General features: G+C 51.4%; 1 protein-coding gene across 2 annotated transcripts; it reads left to right on the forward strand.

Moving 5' to 3' along the window:
* Positions 1-4,584: 4,584 nt before the first annotated feature.
* Ccsap (centriole, cilia and spindle associated protein) lies at positions 4,585-20,712 on the forward strand. 2 transcript variants are annotated; one of them, XM_055617590.1, is made up of 4 exons: positions 4,585-4,997; positions 5,235-5,625; positions 16,115-16,383; positions 18,515-20,712. In XM_055617590.1, exons 2-4 carry the CDS (start codon positions 5,334-5,336, stop codon positions 18,689-18,691), a joined length of 738 nt encoding a protein of 245 aa, XP_055473565.1. In that variant the 5' UTR covers positions 4,585-4,997; positions 5,235-5,333; the 3' UTR covers positions 18,692-20,712. The 2 variants fall into 2 exon arrangements, with proteins under 2 accessions (XP_055473565.1, XP_055473566.1); XM_055617591.1 differs by lacking the exon at positions 4,585-4,997 and having other exon boundaries at positions 5,090-5,625.
* The last annotated feature ends 1,349 nt before the right edge of the window (positions 20,713-22,061 follow it).

Here is a 22,061-nt window from a genome sequence, read left to right on the forward strand (position 1 = left end):
GAGATGGAGAGGGAGAAGGAAAAAGAGAGGGGAGTCCGAGGGGAGGAGGGCAGGCACAAGGAAGAAAGAGAGGAAGCAGGACAGAGAAGAAAGGAAGAGAACGTGGAAGGTGGAATCATGGCCGATAACAGGAAAAGATCAGAGGATATAGAAAGGCAGAGCCTCGGGGTCTCTGGGGCCATCAGTCCCAAATGAGGCTTCTCAGGGAAGAAGAAGCTGAGCCAGAGTCTAATCAGGGCCCGTGGTTCTCAGGTTCTACGTAGAACATCTGTGGCTCTCCTCAGGGAGTGAAGGTTGCTGGCTGTTTTCCCTTTGAGCCTCAGAGGCCCCTATTGGGGGCAGCTGCTCTTCAGACACTGTCCTCTGGATCTGTGGTTGTCCAGGGGTCCAGGTCACCTGCTGGAGGGGCAAGAGTCCTAGTGTGACTTCTGATGTGCTTCAATTTCAAAGCACATCCTTGATTTTTCCTGGAGGATTAAGGTATGGCCATCGGGACAGCCCAGAGCAACACACTGTTCTGGACCTTCCAGTGCTTCCATTGTGTCCACTGCAGATGGCCAAGAAAGGGGCCAGTAAGCCATCACTGGGTTGTCATTGAGGACTTCAAAAACTTCTTATATTTTTTAGATTCATTTATTGTGTGTATGAGCTTTGTGTGCATGTGTGTATGTGCATTACACGGATGCCTGGTGTTGGAGGAGGTCAGGAGCAGGTCTTCAAACTCCTAGGACTGGAGCTACAGACAGCTGTGAGCTCCTGGGTGCTGGGAATCCAACTGCAGGGCCTCTGCAAGAGCAAGGTAAGTGTCCTTACCTGCTGACCTAACTCTTCAGCCCCAGGGACTTGTTATAAGTACCTTTGCTCTCATTCAGCTGCTGGGTCCATCTGAAGCTCTGCCAACTTCTCTCTGGATCTCAGGTACCGGAGGTCAGGTGACCCTGAGGCTGCAGCTCATTAGTCCCAGCCTGATTGCAAGCCCTTCCTTTGGATCTGCTGGACCAAGAAGAGATTTGTGGACACTGTCTCAGCTTGGCTCATGAGCACCAACCAAGGCGATGATGGAGGGCTGGGGGAGACAGATAATGGGACACTGTCTTATAGTCAGGCTTGCCCTACAAGTGAGTGAAGGAAGTCCATTTGCTCAGAATAGACAGAGCAAAGCTTTTGACAGGGAAACAGCAACCCGACGACACTGAAATTCTGGGTTGAGCTCTCTTTGAACCAGATGAACCAGAAAGCTTTGGTTGGATAGGCGGTCCCCAAAGTCTTTCAGGCTTTGGCTTCCCTGTTGCAGCATTTAGAAATGTAGTTCTGGGCAGTGAATGCATCCTAGATGCTCTGGGTTTATAGATGGATTCATATACAGCTTGACAGGCTACTGGGAGGATGGACACTCAGGGAGAGGGAATGTGGTTGGAGGAGGCTGGACCCTGGAGGTGTGACCTCAACGGGGGTATTCTGCTCTTGCTGCCTCTGCTAGCAATCTACCAGGAGGTACACGGCTTTGCTCTGCCACACACTCCCCACAACAATGCTCTGCCTTGTCACACACCCAGAAACAATGGAGCCAATATGAACTTGTGAGCAAAAGAAGTCCTTCCTCCTGGGGCTGATTCTCTCTCTGTAACAGACAGGGCTTAGTGGTTGAGAGTGTTGTTTGCTCTTCTAGAGGCTTCAGGCTCTATACCTAGCACACATATGGTGGCTCATGATCTTTCGTGGCTCCAGTTTCAGGGGACCTAATGTCCACTTTTGGCCTCTGCAGCATCCATGAGGTATACAGACATTTATACAGGCAATACCTATGATACAGGAAATACATTAAACTTTCTACATTAAAAAAATCTCACATACACACACACAAGACAGTGTCTCTCTACATAGGCCTGACTGTCCTAGAACTCATTATGTAGAGCGAGTTGGTCTTAAATTCACACAGCTCCGCTTGCTTCTTGTCCGCTTGCTTCTGCCTCTCAAATGCTGGGATCAAAGATATGTTATTTAATATGTATGCAGCATTCTGCCTACATGTGTTACTGCATGCCAGCAGAGGGCACCAGATCTCACTATAGATGGTTGTGAGCCACCTTATAGTTGCTGGGAATTGAACTCAGGACCTTTGGGAGAACAGTCAGTGCTCTTAACTGCTGAGCCATCTCTCCAGCCCCCTAAAGATGCAGCTTAGATGGTAAGGTGTTGTTTTTAGCAAAATCTCAGTTGTTTAATTTTACCAATAAAGACTCAGGAGCCAGGTCCTGGGGGAAAGCCTGCTACCTCAGAGAGGCAGAGAACACACCCAGGCGACCTTCCTCCTCAGCCAATGTCTCAAGAAGAAATTGAAGCCTTCTCCATGTGACCCAAAATCCCTCAAAACTGAATGCTCCTCCCTTCTACTTCCTGTGCATCTCCCTATCTGCCCTCCTCACTTCCTTTTACTCTCTCTGGGTTTTTTTCTATGTTCATTTCCTATCAACTGGTTGTTTGTTACGCCTTTTGACCTAGGGTTAACTAACTTTATTTAATCCTGTTTATAATGCTCAAGCAGAAAGCTCTTGGATTAAAGGTGTGTGCTAGGGCTGAGCCACACCACAACTAGAAACAGGTTTTTTTTCAGTAAACAATACAACCTCAGGGTTCACAGTGTGATGAAATATCCTGCAACACTTGCCTAGTATTTGTGAGGACGTAGAATCAATTCTTAGCAACACATGAACCAGGCACGGTGCACACCTACAATCCTAGCACTTAGGGGACAGGAGGCTTGCCCACCAGTTAAGGCCAGCCTTGTCTACACAGTGAGTTCCAAGCCAGACCAGGAACCATTTGAAAAAAATCAAACCAATCCCTCCAAAAAATAAAAATAATATTTTTTTGTTGTTAATACTTTGAGACAGGGTTTTACTAGGTATGCCAGGCAGGGTTCAAGTCCATGGGCCTCTTCCTCCTAAGTGCCAAGAGTAATACATCTCAAGGATGGAAAATGGACACTAGTAAGAATAGAAATAATAATTCCGATTTTTGTTTATATAAATTTTGATACTAAGCCTTAAATTCAAGTATTTAATTTGGGAGTGCATGTATATTTGTTGCATTCTGTAACCTTTAGTCACTTTTGCCAGCAGGCTGTGGTCCTTTTCGTGTGATAGTCTGATACAGAGGCAGATAGGACTTTTTCTCCCTTGAATCTTCACATGGGAACTTACTCGACATTAGAATAATATGGAGAACACATGTCTTGATTTTTAAGAGGCCCAGTCTGGCCCACTAGCCATGACCAAGGCAGCCAAATCCCTCTGAACCATTCTATGGCACCTAGCACCCTCAGAGTGCTCTCAGGGTCTGTCCAGCTCGCCTTTATGCTGCCATCAAAAGAATTTATGTTGGATGCTTTAAACCCCTTTGTTGTCATTATTTCACTCTGTTTTCTCTCAGTGATGAAACTCAAGGCTTTGCACACACCAAGCAAGTGCTCTTCCATGATCCTACATCGTGGTGTTTTTTTTTTTTTTTTTTTTTTTTTTTTTTATTTTTCTCCCTCTTCCTCCTCCTCCTTCACACAGGGCCCCAGTATGTAACCCAGGCTGGCTTGGATCTCGCTGTCTTCCCCCAGACATGGAGATCTGGGTTATAGGCACGCACCACATACAGTCCAGTCCACTAAAGTTTGCAACCAGGAAGCAAAAGCTGCGACACTCGAAGCCTAGTCCTGATTTCTCAGGTCACAGTATGTCACCCTTCCTTCCACACTATCAAAATGTATTTACCTGGCTTTTGAGACAAGGTCTTAGGCAGTCTCTCAAGGGCCAGGGTTACAGTGTGCCGCCATGCCTGCTGATTAAATATAAGCTTCTTTTGGCTGCTAACACCATGGATCAACCCAACCAGCTTCAATAAGAGGGGAATGCTAGGAGGAGGTTCCCGAAGCTTGCTGAGGGGTGGAGGGAGGAGTCTGGCCTCTGTGGGAATCTCAGCAGAGGCTTCCATCACTCCTGTCTCCTCCCACAAAACGGCTCTGGCCAATCCCACAACAATGACACCCAGCTCATGTTCCTGCCCTTTGAACCACGCCGCAGCCTTGGTGTCTTATGTCCACGGTTTATAAGCTAAGAAAGGGTCCGGGCAGGAATAGTCACATCGGAATAGCTCATCTGAACTGCAGGGGCAGAGTAACCTGCTTACTACCATGGTAACACATCCTGGCTTGGGACTATCTATATACGCTGGCAACGTTATCTTTCTTGAACGCCTTTCTTGTCAAATCTTCCTGCAGCTGCCGCACCAAAGCTCTTTTTTACAAAAGCAGTTTGCAGAGCAGGATTGCAACAGTAACAACCCGGTAACAAGCCAAACATTTGCCCCAGCTCCTTGAGCAGGCCTAGGGTTCTCATTAGTTATATTGACGAAAGTTGGCCTGTAGGTAAGACCGGGCAAGGGCAGGCGAGGCAGCTCACACCTGTCTTTCCAGCACTTGGGAGGTTGAAGCGGGAGGATCGGGAGTTCAAGATAAGCTTGGGCTCTGGAATGAGTTCTAGGCTACATGAGATTTGTCTCAAAAGGGGGACGGGGGAGGGGAGAGGCGGGGAGGAAAATGTATTAAAATAAGGAAAAACAAGCCGTCAAGGCCTGAGTGCCCGGGCGTTGTGAGCAGGGAGGAAGGACACATGCTTTGGGCCTGGCCCCGGCGCTGGTTGCTCACAGGCGCGGGCTGCACCCAGAGCTGAAGCCTGCTCCCGAGGGCGCCAGGAGGGAGTGGGCGAGCGAGCTGGGGGTTTGCAGCAGCTCCCCAGGCGCGGGCGCGGGAGCGGGCGGGGGCCCGGCTGGCGCGCGGGGAGGTGCAGGCTCCGGGCTGGGGCGGCGCCTTCGCCTCCGGCTGCCGTAGGACCGCGGGGCCGCCGCTTGGTCGGCGACATCTTGGTGGAGGACGCGCGGCGGGGAAAAGGCCGCTCGCGCCGTAGCCGCGGCGCCGCGATCTCCGCGGACCTCCGGACGCACGGGAGGTAAGGCCGCTGCTCCCGGGGGGGCACTCCCCGCGCAGGGGGGGCCCGCGGGCCCGGATCCCCCCGCCCCGCCCCCGCCCCCGCCGCTGGAGCCGACCCCGGGTCCCCGCCCGCGTCCCTCCCGGAACCCCGCCCCCGCCGGCCCCGAGCCACTGCGCCCTCCCGGCCCGGACTCCGCCCCTCGGCCCGGAACACCCCGTCACAGACCCGCCCCCTCTCCGCCCCTCCTCGCCCCAGCGTCCGCCCGCCGGTCCGGGCGGGGCTCCGGGTTTGAACGGCGCGGCGGGCCGCGCCTGGGAGTCGGGGCCCGTAGGCGGCGGCGGCGGCGGCGGCACCATGTCCCCGGGCAGCGGGGTGCAGAGCGAGTACATGAAGCGCTACCGGGAGCCGCGCTGGGACGAATACGCGCCGTGCTACCGGGAGCTGCTGCGCTACCGCCTGGGCCGCCGGCTGCTGGAGCAGGCGCACGCGCCCTGGCTGTGGGACGCCTGGGGCCCGGACGGCGCCTCGGACGCCGAGCCCTCGCCCAGCCCGGCGCCCAGGGCCGCGTCCGCGGCGGACGGGCGGCCGGCGGGGGAGCGCGGCGCGGAGCTGCGGGACGCCGAGGAACCGAGCGCGGCGCGGCCAGGTACGGGCACCGCGGCGAGGCCAGGTATCGGCGCCGCTCGGCCGGGCCGCGCGCTTCGCCCTCCCCGGCGGGCGCTTCCTGTTTGGGTTCGGTTTGCTTTGACCGGGGTTGGCAGGATCCGCTCGCTGAGCGAACCGCGGGAGGGGGCCGGGGGAGCCGCGATTCCGCCCTCCCGCCCCGGGCTCCCCTCGTTTGCCGGCCCTTGGCGGAGCCTCTCTGACCTCCAAGCGCCTCTTCCCCGGCTCGGGGGTCCCTGGTCGCTCGGGAGCCCTGGGTCCACCCGAAGGGGCATCTGTCTGTCCGCGCGTCCCTCTCGGAGAGAGGAGCCTTTCACCCAGGGATGGCCCAGGAAGCTGGGGACCCCCGGGCTGTCACGGGGGGGGGATCACGGTTGTCTGTGTCAGCGCCCTGGCCTGGCCGCGCTGGTGCTGAAGACTGGACGAACCCACACCCTGTCAGGCTGTGAGCCGCCCTTCCCGGAGTAGGGCCGCCCGCAGGGAGGCCCGGGGTGCCCGCAGGGCTCAGGGCCTCGCTTCGGCACACCCGGACATCTCCATGGTGCCAGCCACCTCCTCGACGGAGGAGCCGAGAGATAGAAGTTACTGCTCGGCCATCCTGACCCTAAGATTGTCGTAGGATGGGGCCTTTGCTTTTAATCCCAGTTTTGTAAACAAAGACTCGGGCGCTTGGGATCGGGGTCAGACTCGGAAAGGGTCTGGTTGCTTTGCTCTTGGTCCCCTGTTTGGCTCTCCTCAGTTCCCAGCACGGCTGGGCCGCCTTCTCGTCATCCGGTCGCTTGTGACGACCATCCCGATGCCTCACTGATGAGGTTAGAAATCAGGGCGGCAGGTGGTGGGGGCTGGGAGCACGCCTCCGGGTTGTTACGGAGCAAACGGAGCCCTTGCTAATGATGAGGCTTATTTTATTGTGACGAGTAACGGGCTTTTCTTCTCTCCGTGATTTGACGAGGTTCCCTGCTCTGGCGTGTGCTGTCTGAAAGCTGTTGGTAGATGCCCGTGTTTGCCTCTTAGTGAGTGCCCTGAGGTCGTGATTATTTGGGTTTCCATAGAGATACTGAGCGGTCCCCAGAGATTCGCAAAACCCTTGCTAAATTTTTGGTGTGTAGGCATTCAGGGAATAGATGTGCCCTGCTTTCGGGATTCTCCGTCACAGGCTCGTTTGCATGGTCCCTGTGCGACAGTGTCGGTATGGGAAGGGTTCCTGGCGGATGCTTCTGGAACTCGCTCTGTAGACCAGGCTGGCCCTGAACTCAGAGCTCCACCTGCCTCTGCCTGCCGAGTGCTGGGATTATAAGTGTCCCAGCTGCAGCTTTTACAGAAGGAATCTTGTAGCTTCGGGAAGCTTATTACGAGGCCATGCTGCCTTCCCGGACCGCGGGTACGCAGGCCAGTGCTCCACCACTAAACTCCCTTCCCACAGCCTTTGTACTCTTGTTTTGCGACAGGTTTCTCTCAGCGCACTGGCCTTGCGCTTCCTCTGTAGCTCAGGCTGGCTCGGATGTAGGGCTGTTCAGTGTCATAGGCCTGTGCTGCCAAGCCCAGCCACTTTTTATTTGTATTCATGTTTCGGGACCGGGTCTTACTGTGTTGCCGGGGTTGGCCTCGCTCCTGGGCTTCAGCCGTTCCCCTGTCCCGGTTTCCTGAGGAGCTCAGCCCACGGGGAGCACCCTCACACCTGGCTGATATTTGTATGCCTTTATTGACAGTAATTGATAGCCCACCCACACACCCAGTTTTTACCTTGGCTTGTAACTTTGTTTCTGCTCTGCTAACCCACACATTCTCCACAGCCACAGTCTGTGTGATTTTGGGCGCAGGGGAATGGACGGGTGCGCAAAGCTGACCCACTTTGCTTCTCTGGGTCCTTTTTCTCTCCCACACAATGTAGCCAGTTCATCATCACGCTCACCTAACTCATCCCTCGGGGCCACTGACCTACTTCTGTCTGGCCTGCCTGCGGCCCTCGCGGCAGGCTCCGGCCTGGCGCTGCAGTCTGGAGAGGGACCTTGGCATTGCCTCAGGCACCCCTGGCTTTCCTCCCACAGGCGGAGTCACTGTCACGTTTTGAATTCCACCCCTCACTGGTGGAGGTCATCTATCCGCTTAAGAAAGGACAGTGAGAAGTTGAATTTCTGAGGAAAAAAAAAAAACAACTGGTAATTTTTGAGTTCATGATGGCTTATTGTAGCTAAGACATCTGGAGGCATTGCTCCAGTGCTCCTGAGTCCCGAAGCCTGCCTGTAATGGCCCCAGGGGGCTGTTAGACTTCTTTGTCTGTCTTGACTCTGAGCTGATGGAGGTCACCTGCAACTCTCTTAAATATTTCTATTTTATCTGTTTTTGCTTATGTCTGTGCACCGTGTGCATGCAGTACCTCTGGAGGCCAGGAGAGGGCGATGTATCCCCTGGGATGGAGGTTGTGAGCCTCCCTGTGGGTGCTTGGAATAGAACCCAGGTCCTCTGGAAGAGCAGCCAGTGCTCCTAAACAATGCACCATCTCTCCAGCCCCGAAACCCTCCTTAATTCTGGGGAGTCTTCTTGAATTATTGTATTTCACTCGTTTCTCCTCTTTTGGTGGTGTGAGTTTGTTTTGTGGTGCTGGAAATGGAGCTCTAGACTGTATGAACCAGGAAAGCATTGAGCAGCTGATCCTCTGTTTTTCCTTTTTTAATTTTTTAGAAATTAAAAACTTGTTAAATAAAAATTCTACCGTTTACAGTTCACCTTGTGATGTTTCCGAAAGTGTACAAAGTGTGTAATGCTGGAATCAAGTTTAGCGTGTGCATCATCTCAAACCCTTGGCAGCTCAGTTGATAATAAAGTGCTTGTTTGCATATGTAAAGCCCCGGGTTCAATCCCAGGCACCAGCAGATGTAGCTGCTGGGCTCACAGGAGGGTACGACTACTCCTTCCAAATTCAGGTTCTCGCCGCAGTTACATTGTATCTTTTGGAAAAGGCGTTATTACAGGGTTTTGTTTCTCTTTGTGTATTTAGCAGCCATCTCCTCCCCTTCCTTGTTTTGTTTCTTTTTGTTTCAAAATCTCTACTGCTCTCTGGAAGCCTTTTTTTTCCCCCCCAAATGAATGGGGTCTGATGGCTTCTCTTTCTTATTTGAGAAATGGCTGTGAAAAGTTCTTTGTAGGTTCCACGTGCCCTGTTGGAGGCTTGGGCTGTGGGAATTCTGGACCTTTCTAGCCGTCCTGCTTTGAACAGTGGTGAAGACCGCCTCCAGATTTATTTTTGTGATACTGGGGATTCAGCACAGGGCTTCTCCGTGCCAGGCAAGTGTGTCACCGCCGGCCTACAGAATGCCAGGCTGCCAGCCTGTTTTCCACAGCCACCGTTTTCAACTGCATGTTACTTCCCCCTCCTCGCTCTTTCCACCTCTCGCCTCTTAGCATTTTTTGGTGGGAGGCAGAACATTTCAGAAGATCCTCTCTCTTCAAGGTGTTCTCAAAATCAGTGGTGTGCCTTTCTGTATGCATTCTTCCACTTTGTTGGACTTTTTGATATGGAAGCTTTCTTGCAGTTCAGGATTTCCTAATACCATTTACAATCATTTCCTCTGTTTGGAGTTTCACTATCCTTTTCTTCTCTCTCTTCCTCCTATTGAATCCCTCCCCTCCCTCTTTTTCTCTTCTTTGAGACAGGGTTTCACATTATAGCCCAGTCCGATTTCATACTGATTTTCCTGCCTCAGACTTCTGAGCACTAGGATTATAGATCTGTCCCATCATGCCCAGATCTCCTTCCTTCCTTCCTTCCTTCCTTTTTCTTTCATTGGCTGATAAGCCTCTTAAATCAAACTTTTAACATTTTAAAATTAAGGATTTTATTTTAGTGTTGGGCATGGTGGTCCAAGCCTTTAATTCTAGCACTCAGGTGGCAAGGTAGGTGGACCTCTGTGAGTTCCATGGCAACCTGGTCTACAGGGTGAGTTCCAGGACAGCTAGTGCTGCATATGAGACCCGTCTGTAGAAAAAAAATATTTATGTTTTGTATATGAGTGTTTTGCCTGCATGGATATGGTCCCTAGAGAGGCCAGTAGAGGGGAACAGATCTCCTGGGGCTGGAGTTACAGCTGTGAGCCACCATCTGGCTGCTGGGAATGGAACCTGGGTCTTCTGGAAGAGTAGCCAGTGCTCTTTTTTTTTTTTTAAACATTTATTTATTCATTTGTTTATTTATTTTTATGTGCATTGGTATTTTGCCTGCGAGCATGTCTGTGTGAAGATGTCAGATCACCAAGTTACAGATGCTATGAGGGTGCTGGGACTTGAACCCAGGTCCTCTAGAAAGAGGACTCAGTGCTCTTAACTGCTGAGCCATCTCTCCAGCCCCAGCCAGTGCTCTTAATTGCCAAGCCATCCGTGCAGTGTCTCATATCGGTCTTGAACTCTCCACCTTCTGCTTTAACCCGGTTATCTGGTCACAGGTGTGAAATACTGTACCGATCTCTTTTTTGTTAAAATATGTACTATGGGCTGGTGGCATGGCTCAGTGGGTAAAGGCGATTGCTGCAAGCCCGACAGCCTGAGTTTGCTTCCCTGGGACCCGCATGGTGGAAGAAGAGAACCAACTTCTGCAAGCTGTGCTCTAACCTCTATACACACACACACACACACACACACTCTTCACTCACACACAAATGTCACAGGAGAGGAGGCATAACCAGGTGTCTGCTCCAGACCTATCTGCTTATATTTAAGGATGAGGCCTGAACGTGCTTTCAGGGACCCAGATGTGGGGTCTTGGGGTTGTTCATTGGCTGCATAAGAGAAAGACACAGGTGTTTCTCTGGGACATTTAAATATTACCCTCTGGGAGTCTCCTGTGTGCCCTTCCCAGATGGTGTCTCCAATCTTGCCCCAGGGGAACCTGCCAGTCTGTCACATGTGTGTAGCCCAGGAGGAAGGCTACAGAGGTGGGCTGTCTGTGCTGAGGCCTGCTGTCCTGGTCCGAGGCTGCCACCCTGGCTCCTGCTGTGCTGGGGTGCGAGTTCCTGAACAATCAGAGAAAAAAGAAAAGAAAGAAAGGAAAGAAAAAAAGAGTATGAGAGGATTATGCATTGCTGCAGAAACAGTCACCTGAAACTTAGCGGAAACCACAGGCACTCCTGAATTGTAGGCTGTTTTGGGCTAGACACAGGCCCTTTCCAAGGCCACACACCTTGTCTGATCAGTATTATCCTTGGCCTGTGCCAAGAGGTCAGCTGAGCTGTTGCTAGATCAACACTTGCAAGGCTGAGTCCTCCCTGGCTGGGCCCCCCTCAGCCTGTGCAGATGGTCTTTAGGACAGCACACAATGCAACTGCGCTGGGTGGAGGGCCTGATCTTTGGATCAGGCACTATCTTTCCCTCTTACCCTGCCTTCCTTAGAAGTTACAGAAATTGGCTGGGTGGCAGTGGTGCATGCCTTTGACCCTCAGGCAGAGGCAGGAGGATCTCTGTGAGTTCAAAGCCAGCCTGGTTGCTCTACAGAGTGAGCTTCATGGCAGCCAAGGCTGCATAGAAAACCCTGTCTCAAAAAACCAAAATAGCAACAAAAAAGAAGTTACAGAAGTCTGCTCAAGCCTGGAGTTGGGGGCACCCTAACTTGGTTCTCAGTGGAGATGTGTCCATTGCTTTTCAGAAGGGTGTGGGGTGGGGCCTGGTGGTGGTGAGCCTTTGCTAAGGAAGTCCACCTCCCTGGCCATCTGAGAACTCTGCACCTCATGGACCACCATGCCCAGATCTGTTTTTGTTGTTCCTTTTTTGTTTGTTTGTTTTTTGTTTTGGGGTTTTTTGTTTTGTTTTGTTTTGTTTTTTCAGACAGGGTTTCTCTGTGTAGCTCTGGCTGTCCTGGATTTGCTTTGTAGACCATGCTGGCCTCGAACTCACAGGGATCCCCCTGCCTCTCCCTCCTGAGTGCTGGGATTAAAGCTACCTTTCTCCAGTTTTGTTTTTAAGAGAGGATTTTTACAGCTAGGCATGGTGGCGCATGCCTTTAATCCCAGCACTTAGGGAGGCAGACCTCTTTGACTTCGAGGCCAGCCTGATCTACAAAAATAAGTCCGGGACTGCCAGAGCTGGCGAGAGAATCTTACCACATGCATAGCCCAAGCTGACCTTGATCTGGAGTTCTCCATTGATGACCTCCACTCTGGGATTACAGGCTTCTGCTACAGCATAACCCAAGTTGGCCTCAGGGTTAGTAGACGGCTGAGGTGATCTTGAACTCCTCCATTGCTCTGCTTTAATCTCCCAGGTGTGATTACAACAACTTTAACTTGTGGTGAAATGTATAGAACACAAAGTTTCCCATTGTGACCTTCTTAGAGACGCCCAATCCCTGGCACTAAGCGTTTCGTGTGCTTTACAACCGTAGGTTTTAGTTTCAAACTTGTTTAAACATGTTTTTTCTGTTTGTGTGTGTGTCTCAGTGTCCTGCTTTCCCACCGTCTACTTATTCCCGAGACAGGCTCTCCCAGTGAACATGGCACAGGGCTGGTGCCCAGCGAGCTGCAGCAGCGATCCCCTTTTCACCACCTGACCCGAGCCCCAGCGCTGGGGCCACGGGTGCACCCTGTGACACCGACTCTTTGTGTGCTGGGATCTGAACTCATGGACTCAGGCTTACATCCTGAGTACTCGTACCCACGTAGCCATTTCAGTCCCTATGTGTGTTTGTAAATTTCAAAAATGGAAATTCCTGTTGTTGGCGTTTTGAGACTGGGCTTCACTCTGTAAACATTTTGTTCAAACAGGATTTAAAAGCAGATGCCTGCATGTAATTAGCATGTCCCAAGAACTCAGTGTGTTCCTGAACTCAGAGTGATCTGACACACACAGCAATGCTCTTATCTCCGCCTGCCTAGTGCTGGGCCTCCGAGTGCTGGCCATCGCACTGAGCTCAAAATGAAAGAGAACCCAAAGTTAGAGTATGTAGCTTCACTTTCCCAGTGGCCGAGAGAGCGTGCTCTGTGTAACTTCAGTCTCTGTAAGTCCAGATCTGTAGACGTGTGAAGATTCCCCTTAGACTTTGGATGTGGAAAGCTTGCCTGTGTTCTGCAGCCCTTGCACCAGCTCCCCCCCCCGGGTCATTTGTCCTGCAATACTTGTCGTCTGCTCTTCCTCCTCTCACCAGGCTCTTGAAAACAGCTCCGAGGTAGTAGACACATTCTTTATAGCACCTGCCAGGGTATTACTGAATGGTTGGTGGTGACATGCCCAGCAGTGGAGCACAGTCATCTCATTTTATTTACTTGAATTTATTTTTGGTAGCCACACGAGACCACAGGCTATTGCATTGGTCAGCTCCATCCTAAAGACTGGATTTATCTGAATTTGGCTGTTCTCTTGGTTGGTGAGAGAAACATTGGAATCTTCCCATCTCTTGTGGGAAATGAAGTTTTTGTTTGCCTGAAAATGCCCTTATTTTGAACATCATTCTTTCAAATAGGATCTTAAAAGCATATACTTATATCTAATTACCACATGGCAGGCATGATTTTGAGTGTTTTATAAATATTAAAATTACAGTGCTATGTTCTGTCTCTTCTGTTCTGTCCGTCTTTTGTCTCTTGCGGGGCGTAATTTTCAAGCATTATCTTCTTAAGCACAGGGTGTTAGCACCGTTATTTCACAGGCTGTGGATGATCGCTTAAGTGTCTCGTCTCGTGCTCCAGCTGGTGCTGGGCTATGTGACAACTGTGGTAATTGTGTGTGAAAATTATTTGCAGGAGTTATTTGGACTCCGGGGTCCTGCATAGGTCCTGTGGGCCATGACCTTTGTACCTCAGTGTGCTGTTTTGGCTCCAGCAGCTCAGCGGAGTTGTCTCCGCTGCTCTGCTGCCTGGCTTGATCCCTGACCCTCAGGTCCCGCCCCTAGCACCCGCCCTGCCCCCCCTCTCTGATAAGTCACGTGGTTTCAGCCTTCTGTGGAGTGTGGCTCTTCCTTAGGTTTTCTTCAGGTTTCTTTTTGCTTTTCCAGACATCCCCCCTTTGGCCCACTCTTGGGTTCGTTCTCTGTCCCAGCGCTGTAGCTTTTTATGCTTCTCCTGGGCGGAGCTGTGCACTCAGACCCCGGTCTGGCTCTGCCTTCCCTCTCAGGGCGCCTGTGGATGTCCCCTGTCAGCCTGCCTGGTGGCTTCCTCCTCTACAGTTCCCTCCTTCCTGCCTGGGCTGCCTGGGCTGTGGGTAGGAGGGCCATCTGCTTAGAGCATCTGTGGAGACCAATCAGGTTCTTCTGCCCCCACCTCCCTCCCCCAATGCCAGCATGATGCCAGTGTGTCTGTTTACCCTCGTCCGCTGTCAGCCTTTCCTGCCAGGCCCTTGGCCCTATTCTCTTATCCAACCCATCTTAAAATATAGACAGGGTCACGCTATTTCTAAGCTTCAAGTCCACAATTCCCTGTGATTCCTAGGGTATAATCACCCCCACCTCCAATCCAAGTTTGGCACAGAAAGCTCTATTTCCCTAGTGCCACCTGCTCCCGGCCTGGAGACAATGTCCTTAGAACTGTTTATTATTCCCTCTTCCCCTTCAGTGAACATTCCCCCTCTGGTCCTAAGAAGGGCGTTATGGTCCTGTCTGGATGGGCTGCCCTGGGAGAGCTAGAGGGGAAGAGAAGGGACCCAAACCTCAGTCTCTGCACAGTTCCTCGATCTGCACGGCCCTGCCGCAGGCCACTCTTTCTCGTCACCTCTGAGGTTTCTTCTCTCCCTCCTCCTACACTAAGGTGAGGCAGGGTCTGGGTACAGCATGCAGAAAAGCACTTGGGTGAGCGGACTCAAGTTCCTGAGCCGAAGCCGGCGTCCCTTCACTGTGAAGGTCCCCGCTGGGATCGCAGCCTGGGTTCTAGGGCTTGGCTTCTGCCATGCGGTGTATAGACGCTCAGTAAAATGAATGAGTTGTCAGAGCTAAAACATCTAGGGCAGAGGTAAGTAAAGGTTTCCTTCAATCCGCGCACCCTGGCAGGATCACAGGCATGAAGATGAAACAGATGCCCTTCGAGGGCAGCAGGGCCGAGGGTCTGTCCTCTGAGGGGGACGCAGCTTTGCAACAGCAGTCTGTGACGTTGTCAGGAAGAGCCAAGCTGGAGCAGCTGATGGAGGGGGTGCGATGCCTGAGCAATGGCTGATTCATGCGGAGCTCATATTCCAGTGTGTGTAGGTGGAAGGAAATGGGCTCAGGAAGGATTTATGCAAAAGAAAAAAAAAAAAAAGATGGTGGTATTAAAATGTCAAAAATCCCAAAAGCTGGGTAAGGAAAATGGAGATGTTCTGGAGTGTTCCTTCATACTTCAACAGGTTTGGAAACAACATTTTCCCAAGTCTGCTGACACCACTCGGGCCCCCTCAGGCCATGCCTGTCACCTTTCCCATCACTGTGACCAGATACCTGATAAGTAATCACTGAAGGCAGGAAGGTTTCTCTTGACTGTCTGGACATGGTCCATCGTGATGGGGAAGGTTTCTCTTGACTGTCTGGACAGGGTCCATCACGATGGGGAAGGTATGGCAGAGGTTATGGCACCTAAGGTGAAGCTGCTTGCTTCCATCTTGATGGTGCAGGAAACAGAAACCAGATCACAACTGGGCTCAAGCTCTAGCCTGTAATATACTCATTCTGTGGCGACTCGCCTCCTCAATCAAGACCACACAACCCCCCAAAACCGCACCCCTGCTGGGACCAGATGATGACCTTACCCGTCCAAGCACAACCTGACTCATGAGGTCACTTCCTTCCAACATCTCTTGCCATTCAGCACTGGGCCTACGCTGTAGAGGGCTGCCTTCAGGCGAGGGGTGGTGGTGGCCATATCTTGTTGTGGCAAGGGCCCTTCCACTCTGGTGGACGGCCACCTCTTCAAGGAGGTTTTCCACATCAATGTGCATCAGAAAGGAAGAAGAGTCGGACTCCAAGGTCGGCCTCACCCACCCCCCGAGGACATGCACAGATGGGCCTGTGGCCTGAGCTCCCAAGGTGCACACACTCATTTGTTGGGGTGACAGTGAATCCTAAGGGTGGCCATCGAGGTTGTTTGGGAATTGTTTTGGCTTAATGTTGATACCTTTGTCATCAGTTTTTAAAAACAGGATAAATGCTTTAACAGTTATTTTACTATTTTTTTTTTCTAAGCTGGACATGGTGGTACATGCCTTTAGTCCTAGCACTCAGGAGGCCAAGGCAGGCAGATCACTGTGAGTTCAAGGCCAGCCTGGTCTACAAAGCGAGTCCAGGACAGCCAGAGTTACACAGAGAAACCCTGTCTCAAAACACGGAAAACAAACAAACAAAAAACACAATACAAAATAAAACAAAAAACCAAAAATTGTTTCCATCACTTGATTTAAGTAAAACGTGCAAGATGAAGCCATGTTAACATGTAAATGACCCGATAAGATTTTTATTTTTTAATTAAATTAATTGTATAAAAACTTGATTCAAAGTATTTCTATCTTGTCTCATCCCCTTTTTTCAAAAGCATCGCCAGTAAAAGGCATAGATGAGAAACCCGAACAGCAAGCTGGGACAAAAGAGGCTGACAGGGCGGCCAGCAGCCCAGAACCCCGACAGCATCCTGGTGTCTTATTTGCCAAAGGAAGTAAGAAAGCCCCCGGAAGCCCCCAAAAGTCAACCAGCAAAATAAAAGAGAAGAAGCACCCGTTTGCCCTTTATGGCTGGGGAGAGAAACGGACGGACACGGGGAACCAGAAGACACACAACGTCTGCGCCTCAGCCTCTGTCCATGAGGTGCGCCCTGACCTCGGGCCGCTGCTCCCGAGGCTGTCCATGCGCTGGGCCGTGGAAGCTCCTTGGGTGGTGTGGGGTCCATGGAAGACAAAAGAAGGGGGCTCTGGTCCTAGGAAGATGGAGCAGACTTTGGTATCCTGGGGTACAGCTGGGCTCGGGTCTGCTGACAGGGGGGTCCAGGTCCTTGTGGCTTCTGTGGTCTGGGCCACCTGGAGAGCTCTCCGCTTTGGTAAGCTGCTGTCCTTGGCCAAAGGCTTTCTCCTTGGCACGTCCGACTGCTTGGAATCTACTGGGGACCTCCATTTTCCCTTCCGATGAGACTCAGCTCATTGATTTCCTGTTTGTCCGCAACAGTGTTGTTGGTGGTGGTTTTAATTACGAATGTTTCTCATTTTATGTGCACCGGTGTGGCCTGCATGTATGTCTCTGTGAGGGTGTCTCATGCCCTGGAGCGGAGTTACAGACAGCTGTGAGCTGACATGTGGGTGCTGGGACTTGAACCCAGGTCCTCTGGAAGAGCGGCCAGTGCTCTAACCACTGGGCCACCTCTCCAGCCCCTGCAATAGTGTTTTGGTCCCATGAGCTCCAGTCATCGTGCTCAGCCTTGGTTTGTCATTCCATCAAGACCTGAGACATTAGACGTGAGGACCCTCAGTTGTAGCCATGTCCACGTGTTCATGTGTAACTAGTGTGCTAGCACCAGCTGAGTGCCAGGGATGCCTTAGGAACAGGCAGGAAGAGAACCGCAGACTCCTTTTCCCCTGTGATGCCAGGCGAGTTCCCGGAGCAGCGTCCAGGTGGCAGATGCTGTGCGTGTGAGGTGGACGCTGAGACAGGCTGTCACTAACAGGGTTCTGACACGTCTCTGGGACAGTTTCGCAGTGTGTGTCTGTCACAGGATTAAACTCTCTCACATTTTGTTTTGCTTTATTACTCTATGTACATTTTTGAGACAGGATCTCAGGGAGTCCAAGCTAGGCCTGAAACTCACGGTGTAGCCAAGGATGACCTTGAACTTCTGATCCTCTTCTGAAGTCCTGGGATTACAGGCTTGCGTGCCTGCACCTCCACATTTCAGTGTTTTAAAGCGTTATAGACAACCAGACTCTCTTACATGCTCACTGTGGCAGAGTCCCCGCAGTTTCCCAGAGCTTGCTGTAGTGGTGTACCTGCAGTCTCGGTACTTGGGAGGCAGAGCCAGGAGGATGTAGGGAGTCCCAGGCCAGAGAACTTCAAAGCCAGATCCTGTTCAATAAACAAACAAACTGTAAAAGCAGCAGCTCTTCCACACTGGTCCTAGATTGATGCAAGTTAGCTGCTTGCCATTTCTACCTAAAGGTTTATTGATTGAGTGATTAAGATTTATTTATTATGTATGCAGTCTGTACATACATACAGCACGTTCTGTCTGCATGTACACCTGTGTGCCAGAAGAGGGCGCCAGATGGTTGAGAGCCACCATGTGGCTGCTGGGAATTGCGCTCAGGGCCCCTGGAAGAGCAGCCAGTGCTCTTAATCTCTTAATCTCTCTAGCCCCTAAACGTCTATTTTTAAAATATTTATTATTTTTAGTTTGTGTGTCTGTGCATGTGAGTGCTGGTGTCTCCAAGGCCAGAGACATCAGATCCCTTTGGAGCTAGAGTTAAAGATGGTTGTGAGCTGCCTAGCTTGGGTTCCGGGACTTGAACTCGGGTCCTTGGCAAGAACAGTACTTGTTCTTGGCCATGAACCATCTCTCCAGCTCTGAAGTTTAATTTTCTGTTGCTCAGCTTTGCCGTCCTTGCAAACAGGGTGAATTGTGATGACACGATAATTTACTCTGCGAAGCGTTGGTACTATAGACTGGCAGGGCTTGACTCCTCGCTTCAGGGTTCCAGACTAGTAACAGCGGGCATCCCAGGCTGGCACCGAGCTTTCTGTGTAGCCACGGATGGCTTTGAACTTAGGACCCCTGTGCTCCTACCCCCACGAGCCGGGGCAGCAGGTGCGCACCACCATGCCTGGGGATAGAGGCTGGGGCTTCCTGTGTGCCAGGCTGCGCTGAGCAGTAGCCCCAGACTTGTAGTTTGATATTCTTAAAAGTTGGCCCCGACCTACTAGGCTACTACCTTTATCTCTGAACTTTCTTTAGATTCACGAGTCAGCCCTTCGAGCCAAGAACAGAAGACAGGTGGAGAAAAGGAGGCTGGCGGCCCAGAGGCAGCGGGCACACTCCGCGGACGAGGAAAAGAGCCAGAGCGCAAAGCCGCCTCCCGCAGAGAATCCCTGGCTCACGGAGTACATGCGCTGCTACTCGGCCAGGGCGTAGCTGCCGGACCTCCTCTCCATGCGTTCATGCGGTCAAGCGAGGCCGCTCATGGCTGGAAGAAACTGTCCTGCAGGGCCCCTCGGAGAGGCGGCTCTGCTTTCCTGATGGTTGGTCGCCCGCCTTAAGTGGGACCGACCATGGAAGCCATATGTGTTGGCTTGCTTATGAAGACAAGTCCCCAAGGCCTGACATTCTCGCAAGAGTTTTATTTTAACGATTTTAGTCTAAGGAGACCCCCACACCAAATGCCTTTAACTGGCTCTAGGCGTTTCCCGTCCCTGCCCTCCTGCTGTCCTTTCTGACCCCACTCCACAGCTGGCAGGGCATGCCCATCCGTGCAGTCTGCCCTGCAGGGAGCGCCCAGGAAAGCGAGGGCATCGGCATGGGATCGGAGCTGCTCCGGCCACACCAGCAGCTGCGGAGGCTACACGGGTGCATTTCACTGCATCTTCATGTAGACTGTGAGACTGAAGAAGTTTCTGGCCAGAGCAAGGGTCACCCTTTCTCCTTAAATCACCACCTAGGCATTTGATCCATATGTAGTTGACCCGTTCTGGCACACCGGTGAGTGGCGGGCATGTTTCGGGCAATGACGACATGCCCTAGAGCCAGGGCCGCCGTCCCTTTTACCCGGGTAGGCACGGTTGGCCGCTAAGACTGACTCCCTCTCCTGAGAGAGCGGACGATGCTGATAAGAACTTGTCATCTGAAACGACAGCTAATGAACTGAGTTTGCTCGGCCTGTGCGGATGGGACCTGCCGTCACCATCGGGGCGCCGGCACCTCCATTCTGCTCTTCCTTCTAGGGAGCACAGTAAAGGTTTCATGATGCACCGTGCTGATAGCTGGGGTTGGAAATGTCCGGTCTAATGATCTTTGCTGCCAAACTGGGAGAACAGGGCTGGCCTGGCTCTAGGGAACCACTGTCAGGGTTAAAAAAGAAAAGGTTTGAAAAACAGGTTTCCATGAGATGGGTGCCTTCCCCACCTGCAGAAGAGGCTCCGAGAAGGAAGAACCCCTCCCTCCATCCTTCCTGACGGACGGGCATCTTTTGCCCACCCCACTCAGCATCTGAGTTTGTTGGGTAAAACCCAGTGCCGTGCGTGCAGATGAGCATTTCCATATTTTTACTCTGGGTTTCTGAGTATGATAGTTTCTAGAATGCAGACTGATCCCGTTCCATGTGAAATTGTCCTTACAGGGTCATCTGAAAATCGCATTAAGCTTTCAAAAGGCATACTGAGGAATCAGGAGTGTTTTTTAAAAAAAACTTTAAAAATATTTGCCTAGTTTTGTACAGCTCCCGTGTACAGAGCCCTCTACTGAGGTGTGTATTTAACTAAAGAGTAAGGTCTACGAGCTATCCAAGTGCAGCTGAGCTAGCGATAACATGTTAACCATATAGTCCCCAATCGTCACAGAGTCAGGCGACGGGGACAGTGGCCCAGGGTGAGCCTTGAAGGCCTGCATTCCCCACCCAGGCCGACATCATAAGACTGCACCTTCCAACCCCAGAAAGACAGGTGTGTGTGACGAGGGCACACCCTGGCCTTCAGACTGGCCTAGAAGACAGACAGGCTTCCTTTTTCATCCTCGCAGAAGTGCGGGCTGAGGCAGTGAAGGGCTGCGCTGGGCGTGTTGTGGCATTCTTTTTTACACAGAGCACAAATGACCAGGACTTTGGAGAACATTCAGTGTCCATACATGACACACGACAGTATGGCTGGGTTGTGACCCCCTCGTCCCCCGAGTCCCTAATGTTTAGGGTTCAATTTTTCTCCTTTTAAAAAGATGGTGAATACTTTTTGAATCTATTAAATTTTTAACACATTGATCTTAACTTTTTCCTATCCTAGGAGCTAATATGGGGCAAGCTGTAAGGCAGGGAGATAATTTAGAATTAACTTCCATGCTGGAAACCTCCGAAAATGCTTGAGAATCCAGTCATATTTAAAATAAACAATACACAAGTCTTTTTAAAGATTTGATTGTAAGGTCTTAATTAAAACACTTTTCCATAAGCTTTTTGTGTGTTTTTTTTATTACTTTAGAGTTAATAATAGAATATTGAAGTAAGAACACCAGCTCTTCTGGAGTGAGGAGAATGAGAAAAAATTAGAAATGTTTTTTTTTTTTTGGGGGGGGGGGAAGGTGGTTATTTCGAGACAGGATTTCTCTGGGTAGTCTTGGCTGTCCTGGACTCGTTTTGTAGACCAGGCTGGCCTTGAACTCACAGAGATCCTCCTGCCTCTGCCACCAGAATGCTGGGATTACAGGCATGTGCCACCACGCCAGGTTAGAAATGTATTCTTTTTTTTTTTTTTTTTTTTAAAGATTTATTATCTATACAATATTCTGCCTGCATGTACACCTGCAGGCCAGAAGAGGGCACCAGCTTTCTTTACAGATGGCTGTGAGCCACCTTGTGGTTGCTGGGAATTGAATTCAGGACCTCTGGAAGAGCAGCCAGTGCTCTTAACCTCTGAGTCATCTCTCCAGTCCCCTAGAAAAGTATTCCTAAACTGTGTGTTTAGAAGACATCTGAATGCGTGGCTTGGTTGTCTGCTTGTCCTCTCCACCCCATGGTCTTTCTGGCAGGCTTACCTGCTCATGGAGCAACAGCACAAGCTGTCAGCTGCTGTGTGATGCTGCCTTTGCTGCTTCACGGAGAGTGGGCTGCTAATCCAAAGGCGTGTGTGCTCACATCACAGCAGCTGGGCTAGATTGCAATGGAAGAGAGCGGGCAAGGGGCTGCTGTTGAAGCCGTTATTCCTAAAAGAATTCCACCATGCTGGGAATGCACCTCAGTGATGGGGTGTTTGCCTGGCATGCAGGAGGCACTGGGGTCCCCGTGTGGCAGGAAACAAAGCAGCGGCCAGAGATTCTGCACAACTTTTAAGTGTCTTTAGAAAACTTGGCAAGTGGAATGAGACTTTGTGACCCTTAGGATGCCAGAGTATTGCTGGAGAAGAGCGGGAGAGGCCAGCACGGGGGGACAGTGAGGCGCGCTTTCCTCTTAGCTCACTGCTCAAGAAAGTCAGGAGAGCTGTATGGCCTGCTTCATGGGTAAACTCGTGCTATGCCATGGCCGACTCTGCAGTGCCTGGCCAGGTAAGGGCTTTGCTGTTTATACTGTGGCCAGTATAAGTGCAACCCTTTAAACATGACCCGGTCATCTCAAGATGCTTGCATCTGAATTTGAAGGGGATTTGGGGGGGGGGGGCAGATTTCTATGTAGCCCTGAATCTCTTGGACTATGTAAATCCACCTACTTCAGCCTCCCAAGTGCATCTGCCACCATGCCTGATGTTGAGGATGACGCTTCCTTCCTTCCTTCCTTCCTTCCTTCCTTCCTTCCTTCCTTCCTTCC

The sequence above is a fragment of the Psammomys obesus genome, unplaced genomic scaffold (assembly GCF_907164565.1).
Source record: "Psammomys obesus unplaced genomic scaffold, mPsaObe1.curated_primary_1811, whole genome shotgun sequence".
Lineage (NCBI taxonomy): Eukaryota > Metazoa > Chordata > Mammalia > Rodentia > Muridae > Psammomys > Psammomys obesus.